Source organism: Balaenoptera physalus (genome assembly GCF_965194825.1).
Source record: "Balaenoptera physalus genome assembly, chromosome: 1".
Taxonomy (NCBI): domain Eukaryota; kingdom Metazoa; phylum Chordata; class Mammalia; order Artiodactyla; family Balaenopteridae; genus Balaenoptera; species Balaenoptera physalus.
Window position 1 is genome coordinate 27,556,498 of NC_138882.1, and position 14,274 is coordinate 27,570,771.

A 14,274-nucleotide genomic window follows, 5' to 3' on the forward strand; every position below is an offset into this window, starting at 1 on the left:
CAGCTAATATATAAAAAGCACTTAGATCAGTGCCCGGCACATAGCGAGCAGTCCCCAGATGTTAGCTATTATTATTAATTATAATAATAACATAGGAGAATGAAGGAACACTCTAAAAACACAGTGAAGTCAAATTTCAAGCAAAGCATGTAATTACTCAGGAATGGCAGGAAAGCCCATCATCTCTCGCTCCCGCTGCACAGCTGTTTGCCCCTTTGGAGGTCCTGAGGCCCTGCCTCCGTCTCTCAGTCTGAGAGCCCGCTTCTACCTGTATGTATCTCTAATACTCAGACTCCAGAGAGCGTTGTTACAACTGCTTTCTTGTGAATTCCTCTACTCCCTTGACCTTTGGTTGCCTCCATCTCACTCAGATGACAAACCTTAACCCCGAATCAATACAACAATCCATCATTTTTGCTCCTGGGCCCGAGTTACTGAACAAAATCCTCCAGGATTTCTTGAAATTCTTACATGGGCTCTTTCTCAACTCTTTCTCCCATTTCCCACAAGAGATATTGCCAAATTTTACCATTCTCCTCAAGCTCTGTAACCTACCACCGTCCTCTTCACTCAGAAAGCAACTAGAGGCCCTGAACGTGCCCTGTCTGAAATGTGGTTGCTGATGGACTTGCAGGTCTCCCTCACTAAACTGTGATCTCGACTAGTTAGGGACTGATTCATCGTGCAGCTCCAGTTCCTAGTACATTATCTAATAATTCTCAGCAAATGTTTCATGAATGAATGAATGAACAATGATAGAGTCTCTTAAGTAGCAGCCCCCTGCATGCCTAGGAGGAAGAATCACAAGCAACATTAAATGTTTATATGTATATATAGGCACATGCAGTGGTGAAGCATCTTTAAATAGAGGTCACTGTGTGTGTGTGTATGAAAGAATGATACAGGTTATGGAAGATTATTCATTTTCCTTTATCTTACTTTCCCCTTTGCTTTTCCACTGTGATTCTTTGTGCTCAGATAACTTTATCCCGCTCTTTCCACAGCTGTACCTCCTGCACCCCATAAAATTTCTCAATTTTCTTACTCAGTATTCAGGACAATATTCTCATGACAGGTATTCTGAATAGGTTAAGAATTCTAAAGACCACAAGAGAATTGCCACTTCCTTACATTACAAATTTCCAATCAGTCTTCTTTTCTCAAGTTTCAATTATCTCAACTCCTTTAGCTATTCCATAAATGGTAGGTAATATGCTAGATCAGCAAATTTAAATTTTTATGCTAAGTTACCATCATCTCAAATGAGATTTGTAATTGGCACTCATAAGAAATTAATTATTAATATCTGTTTCAATGACTTTCCTTCCACATTCTGATTGCTGAGGTGTTTACTGTTTTAAAAAGAAGCTGTCAGGGCTTCCCTGGTGGCGCAGTGGTTGAGAGTTTGCCTGCCGATGCAGGGGACACGGGTTCGAGCCCTGGTCTGGGAGGATCCCACATGCCGCGGAGCAACTGGACCCGTGAGCCACAGTTGCTAAGCCTGCGCGTCTGGAGCCTGTGCTCCGCAATAAGAGAGGCCGCGATAATGAGGGGCCCCCGCACCACGATGAAGAGTGGCCCCCACTCGCTGCAAATAGAGAAAGCCCTCGCACAGAAACGAGAAAGCCCTCGCACAGAAAGCCCTCGCACCCAACACAGCCATAAATAAATAAATAAATAAATAAATAAAAATAAATAAAAAGAGCAGCTCTCTCTTTAAACAAAACAAAAAAAAGAAGCTGTCATCACATTACTACTCATTTTCAATTTATGGTCATTCTGCCCCAAACCAAGATCTTTACATGCAAAACTTTGGGTCATTCTAATCATTCTTCATTTTGTCAGCTTAATTAATTTGAAAGTAACCTGGGTTTTATTGTAGGAAATTAGTAACAATCCATGGATAATGTTAAATATTTTAAGAATAGTTTTAAAATAATTAGCAGTTTGTCATTCCATAGGGCTAGACATACTAAATAAATTTGTGTTTTAAACTGTTATGATCACCTTTAAAAAACAAAATATCTTGAAATGGTTGTCACAAGGCATTAATTAGCAATATGTAGGAATTATAAAATAAAATGTGAAATTAACAAGGACAAGCAATTCTTAAAATGATCTTTCAACTAGAAATGAAGTCTGTAGAGTGTTTAATTTTCATCTATCACCATCATTGTTATATAGTCTTTGTAATGAATTGAATTCGATTCTGGATCAATTGCAGCAGACAACATTTCTTCCATTTCCTCCTGAGAAAAAGGCTCACCTGGGAGGAACAAGAAGGGAAACTCATCATTTACAATCCTCTGATTTTTTTCTTTCTCTTTCCACTAGCCCACTTACTTGCCGTGGAGCCCCACCATCCCCCATTGTGTCTCTAGTTACTCTCCCTGGGGCCATAAAGCCAGCACATCGTGACAGTCCAGAGGTTCAAAGAGCACGCTGTTGGACCCCTGGCAAACTCTGGAGTTATTTTACCTTGCAGGTATCGTATCTCAAGCAATCTATAGAATCAATCGTTTCAGCCAGAACAGCAGGAGGACATGAAAACATCATAAATAAGGTTGTTTATTTACTTAAATTAAAACCACTAAAATTGCCAAAGGATTAACCTCGAGTCATAGTTTTACAGGGAGTGTAATCATTATATTTAGTAAGGGTATGAAGAAAGGATTAACCGGTTGCTATGCAGAAATGCTGAAGAAGAGATAACAGAGGTTTAAGCTGTAACAATGTCTATGAATATTCTCTAACCAGGGTAGGTCAATCTAGTGATCCAGCTGCACCCACGGACAGATGTGTTCATCAGCCACTTCAACAGTCCTCTTTGTTATAGTTTGGCCCAGTGCTGCTGTCAAATGAAACCACAAGTTGGAGAGAAAATCTGTGGGCTTTAGTTGGATTCAGATAGTAGCTGAAGGCCATCTTGGATACTGGTTTCACCAAGATGAAAAGCAAATTCAGGAAGAACATTGGAAACACTGTCATCTATTTAAGATAGAACTTTGTCCTGATATTAAACAAAAATACAGAAACATCCAAATCGCCACCTCACCCCTAAAGAGTCTTAATCCAAGCAGGTAAATTACTAAGGCCTGAGAATTACCTACCTTCTGAGTTTGTCACCTGCCACTACAAACAACGCTTTCTAAGGTGGAATTCAGTTAATAATACAGAAATTATTCAAGTGGGGACTTTTATGACAATGATGATAGTATTACCAAACAATGGGAACGTGCTTGAGTTCTTCTGAAATCATGTCTACGTCCTAAGGAAAGAAAGAATGCCTAAAATGCCTAAAAAGACAATTCCTGAATCTTTCTTATAACCTGATTGTTAAATACTAAATCCACTGCCAATGAACTTTGCTGGGCATGTAAGTCCTTATGAGAATACTGACAATAAACATTTATGGAGAACTACCGTGTGCCAGGCACTGATCTCAGTGCTTCACAGATATTAACTAAGTTAATCTCCCAGCCACCTCACGAGAGGTAAGAACTATTATCCCCACTTTCAGCTGAGGACACCAGCACACACAGAAGACAGGCAGCAGCCCCAGCCGTGAGTGGTGGGACTGGATCTGCACGCCAGCAGTCCAACTCGAGGTCCAGGACCCACACTTGACTGCTTGGAACAAGGTTTTGCTCACAGTGAAATACGGAAGGTGGTCACTGCTTCCTCAGGCAAGGAAAGAGATACGTAGTATTTGATTAAGGATGGGAGGAAAATAGCTTAAGGATTAAAAGCACAAGTTTGGGAGCCAGACTGCCTGGGTTCAAATGCTCTACTGTCTCATTAGCTTTAAGACCCCAGGCAAGTCACTTAACCTCTCTGTGTCTCAGTTTTCCTGTCTGTAAAATGCAGATGATAATAATACTACCTATCTCATAGGCTTGTTATGAGAATTAAGTGTTATTATTTGAATAGCACTTAGAACATTGCCTGGCACATAGGTAGCAATATGTATTTGTTCAAGAAGTTTTTTTCAAGATCTTCCCTGCTGCTAAATGCTGTCTGACACAATACACATACCTGGACACATGTGGACTTCTATCTTGTAGGAACTTGATTCTATGTGATTTATTATGTTCACCATACAACATCCTGGGCATTTAGAATGCATATTCTCAAAGTGATTAATATTCTGTGAACACTGTGAAAAGCTGCACTGTCTCTGTATCCACTGCAGTCTGTTTCTGATTCCTCTGTTTCAGTCAGTAGCACTATCATAATACCCGTCGTCCAGGCCAAAGCCTTGTTAACTTTTGACTCAGCTCCCATCTTAATCCCCGGCACTCTGTTACTCATCATGACCTGTGGATCCTTCTGTAGACAGTCCTATTGTATCAGTCCCTTCTTTCCATTCCCATTGCCACTGCCAGATACAGCCCTTCAAAATGCTGAACTAGCCTCCTAACTGGTCTCCCCAGTCTCTCCTCTTTCTCGCTCATCTCACAAACCTACCAGCACCAGATTAACCTTCCCACAGTCTCTCTTGCATTGTGTGATTCACCTGCTCAGAACCCTACGATGCTTCTCCATTGCCCGCAGGATGAATGCTCCTGAGCCCCGGCCTCCGCAATCTAGTCCCGGTCAATCGACCTAGGTTCATTTCCTACCGTTTGCCAACAAGACCCTCTGGGCCCTGTCTTCTCACAGGGTCCCGAAATATCGTGCTCATTCCCACCTCCCAGTTTTTGTTCATACTTTTTATCAATCTATGTCTCCCCCTCATCAGCCCCTTCACCCATTCTACATTCACCTCCTCACTAATTCATTAATTCAACCAACATTTGCTGAGGCTTACTATGCGTGGGAGGTGCTACAATGCGGAAGATTTTACCCCTGCTCTCAATAACCCACCCAGGTAATTCTACCATCTTAGCAAACCTATTTTCTCTTTAAGTCTTCCCAGACCAAGCTTTCCAGGCTGGTCCAGCCCACATTGATCTTCTGATACTCACTTTTTTCTACTGTCTTATATTTTGAATTGTTTTATAAGTTGGTTTTATTTCCTCCAATAAATTTCCTTGAGAAAGGGAGCCGATTTTAGTATCATTACCTCTCGCTGTGCTTAGTATCCCTCACCTACACAGTGTCATACTAATGACATTGAACTGTTTTGGCTGTTTTGACGAAATCCATATTGCCTAATATAACCTAGGATTTACTTCCCTTAAAGTAATTCCTAGGCTGGTGCTTTGAAACATAACATTTCCATCAAAGTTAACCCCTAAGATAATTTTAACAAGGTCATGAGTTCTTGGATGGCAGTTATGACGATCATGCCACTCTTACTCTCACCCCCTGTATTCTCATCTAACAGTGGATCAAGTCAAAAATGGTCCAATCAGTGGCACGTGGAGATGCAGTCTTAATCTTCCCGACTCAAAATTCCCTGCACTTCTGATTGTCTCAAGTGATTAGCAACTCTGAATCATTCAGGACTCATCTGTGAACTAGTGAACTGAACAGAGACAGAGCTCTAACTTTATATAGGAAGAGGGGAAGTGACCAATATGAGAATGGCTTCAAAAGAATGTCCATTAGGCTACTGACATTCAGGGAAAACAAATTTATACATCAGCCTAAGCAGAGAGAATTCCTAAAGGAAATATGTTGGCATATATAGGTGTGCATATATATGCATGTATGTGTGTGTGTGCACGTGTGTGTGTGCATGCATGTGTGCACAGTTCAAGTGCAAAGCAAATATATATGGTACCATTAGCATAAAAAACTGAAAAATTTTATGTGAATTCATATTTACTTGAGGCTGTATGATCCCTAATTTCACCAACTGAAAAGTTTTTTAAAAAAGGAATTTTTATAGACTCCAATTCAAATCTTCTATCTAGTAACAAGCACTGATTTATAGTGATTGAAAGTTCATTTTTTCCTGGTGGCATACCCTTTATTCTGGAAATACTCTAAGTGAATGGAATGACTTCAATTTATAGAAGTATCATTATACTTTCCAAAATCCTGTAAGGCAATAATCCATCTCCGCTTAACTTACTCTTTGCCCTCTTACCCCCTACAAATCAGACCGAAACCAAAATAATAAGAAGGGGAAATAACTCCTTTTAACTAGAATGATTGATTTTAAAGTATCTCCTACAATTTTTGCCTAATTGTTTTTAAATTATTAATCACTTAAATAAGTTACTGTTATAAGGTAAGTAATAAACCACTCTCACCTTCTTCAGTCATATACTTGATCAATTCTTCCTTAGAAAGAAACCCACGTTTAGCTGGATCTAACACCTAGGGGGAAAGAAAAGATAGATATTATATTTTTTGTTTGGTGAATAAATTCTACATGATGAATTTTTCATGTAAATATAAATATATATAAAATCTGGAATTTACACACCTCAAAAGCTCGAAGAAGGATATCTTCCGGAATTGGTCTATATCTAATTATGCAATAAAAGGAGTAAATGCCACAGTATTTAGCTCAGTCTCTACGTAACAAATGATCACATTAAAAAAAAAAAAAAAGCTGCTAACATACTAGGATATTTAATAATACTTCCCGCACTGAAATATTTTTGGATATCTAGATGATAAAGTTGAAAGTACTCCACACCCACAAGGAATACTTAGTTAAAGATCACTGGCATGTTTGATGTTATCTATTAGCTTTCTCATTATTGTGGAAAATAATCCGAACAAAACTTGTTCCCATTATTATCTACTCCCAGGTAGATGAAGTTACATGCACTGAGACCCTGTGGGATGCATGGGAGGCCAGGAGGCTGGAGCACAGGGAGCGAGGAGGAGAATATTTTCAGATGATGCTGGAGAGAAACAGGGACCAGAACGTGCAGGGCGCTACCATCCATGAAAGTGACTTTGGTTATTTTTGTTTATCTGGGAACAAAATTTCTACAGTAAACCAACTATGGTAAGCTAATGCTACACTTTCTCCAGAAAAATAATTAGGGTTAATTCTTATTTATCATTGATAATTCAAAACAGAAGATAATAAGAATGTTGTTGATTTATGCTTTTTGCAGCTTATTTGCCCTTTAATTACACTTTGCTTATTAGATTAATACTGAAGTGGCTGATACTTCTGAGCACATACCAACCAGCAGTTCAGAAGTATAGAGGAAAATTAGAAGGAAGCTATCCTATGATAAATATTGGTTGAGTATAACATATAAAGTGAAAAAGCCAAGTGTTTTGAAATTAATGCAAGTCCAATCATTACCTTACCTTGACAATTGCACTTATTTTCTTACCTTCTTTCCAGTAGTACTTCAGTCATCACTGGAAGAAATTTTTCAAATCGAATGTATCCAGTGGGTTCTTCTTCCTCCACCTAAACATTCAATAAAAAATAGCCACTTATTCATTCAACAAATGTATTGAACAACTACTTTTTTCCAAGCACTGTGCCAAGTGCTGGGGATTTGATAATGAGCATCCTTGGGCATGGTCCCCACTGACAGCATTTATATGCTGGGAGTAGAGACATATATCCATCAACAAACAACAAAGCTGAGTGTCTAATTATAAGTTTATGTTAAGTACAATGAAGTAAAGGAGCATAGCATAAAGAAAACTTTTCTGGGCCAAATCATCAGGAAAGGCATTCATGAAGAAATCACACTTGAGGTGACTTATAAAGGAGGGTAGAAGATAATCAGACAAAGACAGCAGGGAAGACGCTCCCAGGGAGATGAGATTACAAGACCCTGTGGGATGCGCTGGAGGCCAGGAGGCTGGAGCACAGGGAGCGAGGAGGAGAATATTTTCAGATGAGGCTGGAGAGAGAAACAGGGACCAGAACGTGCAGGGCGCTACCATCCTTGAAAGTGACTTTGGTTATTAACCTAAAACACTGTTACCCTAAATCACTGAAGGTCTCATAGATGTGTGTCTGAAAGATCACACTGGTTGTAGGTGAGGCAGCTTCTGCTGTAGTCTAAGCAGATATGACAAGGGCTTGGATTAGAGTGGTGGCCATGGAGAGAGAAGTGGGTGCTTTCAAGAAATATTTAAGAAGTAAAATCAATAAAACGTGGCGCAGCATCTATTAAGTGCAAGGATAAGAAAAAAAGAGGAGTCAAGGACAACTCCCAGGATTCTGACTTGCACAAATGGGATGGAGTAATGTTTTTCCCTGATATAAGGAACACTGGGTAAGAGACCAGGTTAGGGGACCAATCTCAATCTCAAGGACTAAAATATCTATCGAATCACTGTAATATTTATTAAATAGCCAGATGGCCTGTGGAACATTGTTATATCACCACTAATTAAGAGAATTTTTGGTACCCAGCACCATTAGATGAGAATGAGGAAGACTCATGCCCACAGGGTTCAACTTGGATGGTGTGGCTGACAATACGCTATTGACTTTAACTTTCATGTCATGCCATTTATGAGGGGCTGTAAATTTTCCACTCCCTTTCAAAAATTCTATTAAAAGGCTCACACATCCCAGTTCAACAGTGGAGATTTTTAAAGATTTATTCTTTGAGCAAAAGATAAGAAATCTATAGGTGCTGCTAAGTGGAACACACTGCCATCAAATGACAACTACTTTTGAATGTTTATACTAGATTCTTACCTAGTATGAGTGAAGCCCTTGGACTCCACTATCAGCAAAAAATGTCATCCATCTAAAGACAGAATGACTTGTTTCAGAACTTCTGAGCCCACCAATACGCGAACAATTATTTTCAGCTGCCTCTAGATCCAAGGCAAGCTTTTTGCAAATTAAGGTTCATATGGCTCCGATGTGCCTGAGTAGCACTCTGTAACTCCCAACCCCACAAGCCTCTTAAAAATAAAATGTCCATCTCGTGAGACTGCCTCTGGAGGGATAATTTTTAAATTACAATGTTGAGTTTCTATTCTGATTAATCCAGAAATCTGTTCCAGAAGCTAGAGCAATGGTTTGTTTCCCTTTCCCTACCCCCAACAAACCACTGCAGAGCAAACAGTCTTGACCTTGAAAGATCAAAGCTCCTCTTTAATTTCTGAGCATCCTCATTAACCTACAAACTGTTTTTAGTTTTTCTAAAGGGAGTTCAACTCTACAGCACTCTCTCCATCACATGAGAATTCACAAACACATACTATGTCCCTCATAATGCTTCCCCCCCATCGCCGCGCTGCTGCACAACTTCCACAAGCCCTTGGTGCTCTGAACATGGGTGAAAATGTTGCAGGTCATTCTGGCCTGATAGATCTGTGTAGACCCAAAACTCCACAAAAATAATAAGTTAAAGCAAATCTCCAATAAATCACGATAGCAGATGAGGCATACATTTTCCTTAGCTTTTTTTTTTTTTTTTTTTTTTAAAGAGGGATAATGAACAAACAGGGGACTTGGGGTTAAAAAAAGTAAGAAGAAAAAATGTGTAAGTCCATCTTCAACTTGGGCAGATTGTGAAAATCTTTCTATGACTCAACACTGTCCTCTAGAGGCCACATCTAATCTGTTCTTTTGTACTAAAAGACGTACAAGCAATGGCATAAAAACAATACAATTATATGATATTTCTAAATATAGCATTAATGAACTGTATAATATATACTATATACTACTTTATATTATAAAAAGTTTTTTATTCTTTAAATAAATTTATTTTTGAATAGTTTTAGATTTACAGAAAACTTGCAAAGATAGTAGAGAGTTCCCATATACCACCCCACCCCGCCCCAGTTTCCTCTATTGTTTACCCTTTCCTTACTATGGGACAACTATACTTGGTTCATTGTCACAACTAATGAACCAATACTGACACATTATTATTTACTAAACTTTATGCTTTATTTGGATTCCATTGGTTTTCTAAGAGGCATTTTAGGGAATTCCCTGGCGGTCCAGTGGTTAGGACTCTGTGCTCTCACTGCCAAGGGCCTGGGTCCAATCCCTGGTCAGGGAACTAAGATCTTACAAGCTGTGCAGCATGGCCAAAAAGTAAAAATAAAATAAATAAGTTTAAAAAAATAAATAAAAAATAAAAGGCATTTAAAAAAATCTGGTACATTACTCTACCATAAAAGAGAAACAAGAAGAGTAGGGTAGAATACCACTCCTGGCAATCTGGAAATGAGTGGGTAGAGGGAGGATAAGAGGTGGTTCTATTATTTCTGGTGCAGGACAAACTAGTTAACTTTATGAGGCCATGAGTAAGACAGGACAAAAACACTACTTTCTAGAAATGTTATGCAATGATGGCTCAATGATTATTTAAATCCACATATTAAAATGCCTTTAAGATTTAATAGAAATATATCAAATATTGAACCATTCTTTATAGTATATTGTATATATACATATATAGATAGGTAGAGTTATGGGTTGAGTTGTATGTTCCCAAAATTCATATGTTGGAGTCCAAACCCCTAGTACCTCGGAATGTGACTTATTTGGAGAGAGGGTACTCACTGAGGTAATCAAGTTAAAATGAGGTCATTAGGGTGGGCCCTAATCAAATATGACTGACGTCGTTATAAAAAGGAGAAATTTGGACACAGAGACAAGCACACAGGGAGAACGTCATGTGAACATGAAGACAAGCCATCTACAAGCCAAGGAGAAAGGCCTGGAACAGATCCTTCTCTCATAGCCAACAGAAGGAACCAACCTTGCCAACAACTTAATTCTGTACTTCTAACCTCCAGAACTGTGAGACAATAAACTTCTGTTGTTTAAGCCACTGTTTGTGGTACTTTGTTACAGCAGCTCTAGCAAACTTTACACACACACACACACAAACACACACGCACATTGTTGTGAAGCTTACATGAGATAAGACATAAAGGTTCTTTGTGAACCTTGAATTACTATGATTATCATTATTTCAATCAATAGTGTACACACTTCTGATTCTATATCATGCAATGATACCTCCTCCAAAAAGAATCAATCTCTGGTGCTAAAATTTTAGACACATCCTCCTTGACCCACCATATGGACCTAACTTTTTACAGAAGTTTGATCTTGCCTCCTATCTGTAAAATGTCACATGGAATGTGACGTGAATGTATTAAACTGCTGGGCTAATATCTTCTCCCTCGAGCCCTGGATCCCTGCCTAGAGGACAGGGTATGCGGATTAGCAGCAGTGATGTCTCCACCTTTGCTGTTCCCCTACATGCTTCTTGGACTGATAGGAGAGGGAGAATAATAGACAGCCACCAAACACCTCCCTCCTCTTCAAAAGACAAAAACAAACAAAACAAATATATCTTGTTACTACAAACATGAATGAGGCAAAGTAAGTTATAATCTAGTCTGTTTCATCTAAGAGAAAGGCTTATGAGCTTGAAAGGAGGTAATAATTAGAAAGTAACCTCCGTAGCATTTATGAATGCAAAGGAAATAAAACCTCTTTGCAGGAAGATCCTCAGCTTAGCCTTCAAGTACCATTTATAGTGAATTCATCTTAATAGCCTGCCAGCAGGTGTCCGCCCTGATACACCTGGCTTCTCCTCCTCCAAAGAACTATGGTGGTAGAGGCAACCTGAAGACACTGCCTCCTTGCCACACAAAGGGGCCACCTCCACAAGGCTAGCTAGCACAGTGCCTTCAGACAGTCCATAGTCTCTTTGCATCCTTGTGCCCAATACAGAGAAGTCTCAATAAATATGTAAATACTGTGGGATATTTTTTAAAAAGCAACATTTATCTAAGTTTCAAAGCATGAGGCAAATACTGTTTCTCACTCTACTTTGGTAAAAGTCAATTTTCTTAATCTGTTTTGCTTCTGAGGAAATTCGGGCACAGGGAAGTGAAGTGCCTATCTTGGTCCTCAAAGTCGGTCAGGTGTTCTGATGGGATCATAGCCCAGGGTTCTTTCTCCCATTCCCATAGTGAAATCATCAGGCCACCTCTTTTCTCATTAAAGCATTATTTATTTTAATGCTGAACTCATTGATAGGTATAATAAAACACAGTGAAAATTCATTTCTCCCCAGTGACATACAATCAGTCAATAAACTGAACTATTTCATGCTTCAAGAAAGCAAGATAACACCAGTAGTTAAGATGGTTTATAAAGCACCTACATTTCATCTAGCTCCAGGTCACCAAATAAGATACACACATGATTTTTTAAAACTACTTATAGTAAAAAATATAAAAACAAGGAGATAAGGAGATACTTCAAGTTCGACTTGAATACCACATATACAAATTTGGACATAAATCACGTTTCAAAACCAAAACACAAATACAATTTAGAAAGTATTTCTCTACTTTGGATAGAATAAAATAATAACAAAAATTCACTGGCATTTGCCAATTATATTATCTTCACAAATAAAAAACCTGAAAGCTACCTACTTTAGAAAAATTATTTACTCCAAACATTCCAGAGGCTGTTGTGTAAAAATTGGGATATGTACTTCTTTTGGGTAATAAGTCTCTTTCTTAGTACTGGAAGTATCAAAAAAGACTGAATCATCTTTTGGCTGGACTATCAGAGAGTCTAAGAATCAACAGGAGGCTAAACCATGTGATCAGTAAGGTCCCTTCCAACTGTAAGTTTCTATAATTTGAAGCGATGGGGGGAGTTCAGTGGCTGTCAAGCCATTAATTTCCCCATTTTATCCTCAGGTCAGGGTTGGGATGGGGAGGGTAAGAGGCTCCAGCTACACTAATTGTTTCACACCCTTCAGTTTCATTTTCTCTCCACGGAGGCATTGAGTGTCCCTCCCTACTCCTAGTAGAGCCCTCTCCTATTTGACAGAGGCAGTAAGTATTGAAGCAATTACCACTAAGGTAATCCCCTACCAATTTATATCAAAAGCAATTGTTTAAAATTGTGTTGCAAAAAGACTGGAGGAAAAGCTCTATCCTGGGTTGAGATTTGGTTAAGATTTGGTTAGCACAATAAATATGCAAATACTGTATAAACTTTATTAGGTCCATAGATATATTTAAAATCACATTTATAACAACATGTTAATTTAAAAATATCACTGTTTTTATATTTTATGAAGCAATTTTACTCAAACTCTCTATGTATCTTCAACAACAGACTTTCTGGGTTTTTAAAATATTTATTTATTTATTTAATCTATTTATTTGACTGTGCCAGGTCTTCGTTGCGGCATGTGGGATCTTCGCTGCGGCATGTGGGATCTTCAGTTGCGGTACACGAACACTTAGTTGCGGCATGTGGGATCTAGTTCCTTGACCAGGGATCAAACCTGGGCCCCCTGCATTGGGAACATGGAGTCTTAGCCACTAGACCACAGGGAAGTCCTTAGACTTTCTGTTTCTAAGAGTTTGACTACTTTAGATACCTCATGTAAGTGGAATCATGAAGTATTTGTCTTTTTTGTGACTAGCATTTTCACATATCATAATATCTCCAAGTTTCATTCATGTTACTGTATATGACAGGATTTCCTTCTTAAAATGTTACTTTTTAAAAATTAGATAATAGTATGAAAGAATCATCTTGATGTAATATTGAGTAAAAAAGGTAAAATATTCTGGTTGTGTTTGAGTGATGGATACAAGACAGATCACTCCCTTACTTTTTTCTTGTCCAATTTTAATCAGCATGTATTTTTTTAAATAATGAAATTTTTGTAATAACATGAAAAATCATTGTGATATAATTAGGGAAAAAAGCAATGTTCAAAATTGTACAAACCGAACTGTACTATAAGATTACTGTCATGTTAAAACCATGTGCAGGAAAATAATATGGGAGGAAGCGCACTGAAATACTAACAAGGATTATATTAAGGTGATGGATTGGGGGTGTGGCCAAGATGGCAGAGTAGGAAGACCCTAAGCTCACACCTTCCCACAGGCACACCAAAATTACAACTACTTACAAAGCACCTCCCTATGAGAATTATTTGAAAACTATCAGGAAAGACTTTTCACAACTAAATATATAAAGAAGTAACCATAACAAGACAGGCAGGAGGGCTGGAGACACTGTATTTCCAGAACCCATACCCCTAGGTAGGTAGTCCACAAACAGGAGGATATTCACAACTGCAGAGGTTCCCCACAAGGAGCAAAAGGTTCAAGCCCCATGCTGGGCTCCCTAGCTCAGGGGTCCTGCACCAGAAGATGAGCCCCCAGAATGTCTGACTTTGTGTATAAGAGAGCTGGAGGGCTGTAGGAAACAGAGACTCCACTCTTAAACGGCACACATAAAATCTCACACACTCCGAATCCTAGCACAGAGGCAGTAGTTTGAAAGAAGCCTGGGTCAGACCCACCTGCTAATCTTGGAGAGCCTCCCAAAGAGGCAGGAAGCAGCTGGCCCTCCAAGGG

The 14,274-nt window shown here is 38.9% G+C and overlaps 1 protein-coding gene across 5 annotated transcripts in view; it reads right to left on the reverse strand.

Annotated features, from left to right (window-relative positions):
- Positions 1-2,034: 2,034 nt before the first annotated feature.
- Positions 2,035-14,274, reverse strand: part of DRC8 (dynein regulatory complex subunit 8) — a 129,384-nt gene continuing 117,144 nt past the window's right edge. For all 5 annotated transcript variants that reach the window (XM_082471154.1, XM_082471152.1, XM_082471155.1 and 2 more), the window contains 4 exons: positions 7,254-7,333; positions 6,380-6,422; positions 6,204-6,270; positions 2,035-2,266 (listed from right to left, as the gene is read on the reverse strand). In XM_082471154.1, coding sequence (XP_082327280.1) covers positions 2,151-2,266; positions 6,204-6,270; positions 6,380-6,422; positions 7,254-7,333 — 306 coding nt within the window. In that variant the 3' untranslated portion in view covers positions 2,035-2,150. The remainder of the gene's footprint in view (positions 2,267-6,203; positions 6,271-6,379; positions 6,423-7,253; positions 7,334-14,274) is intronic.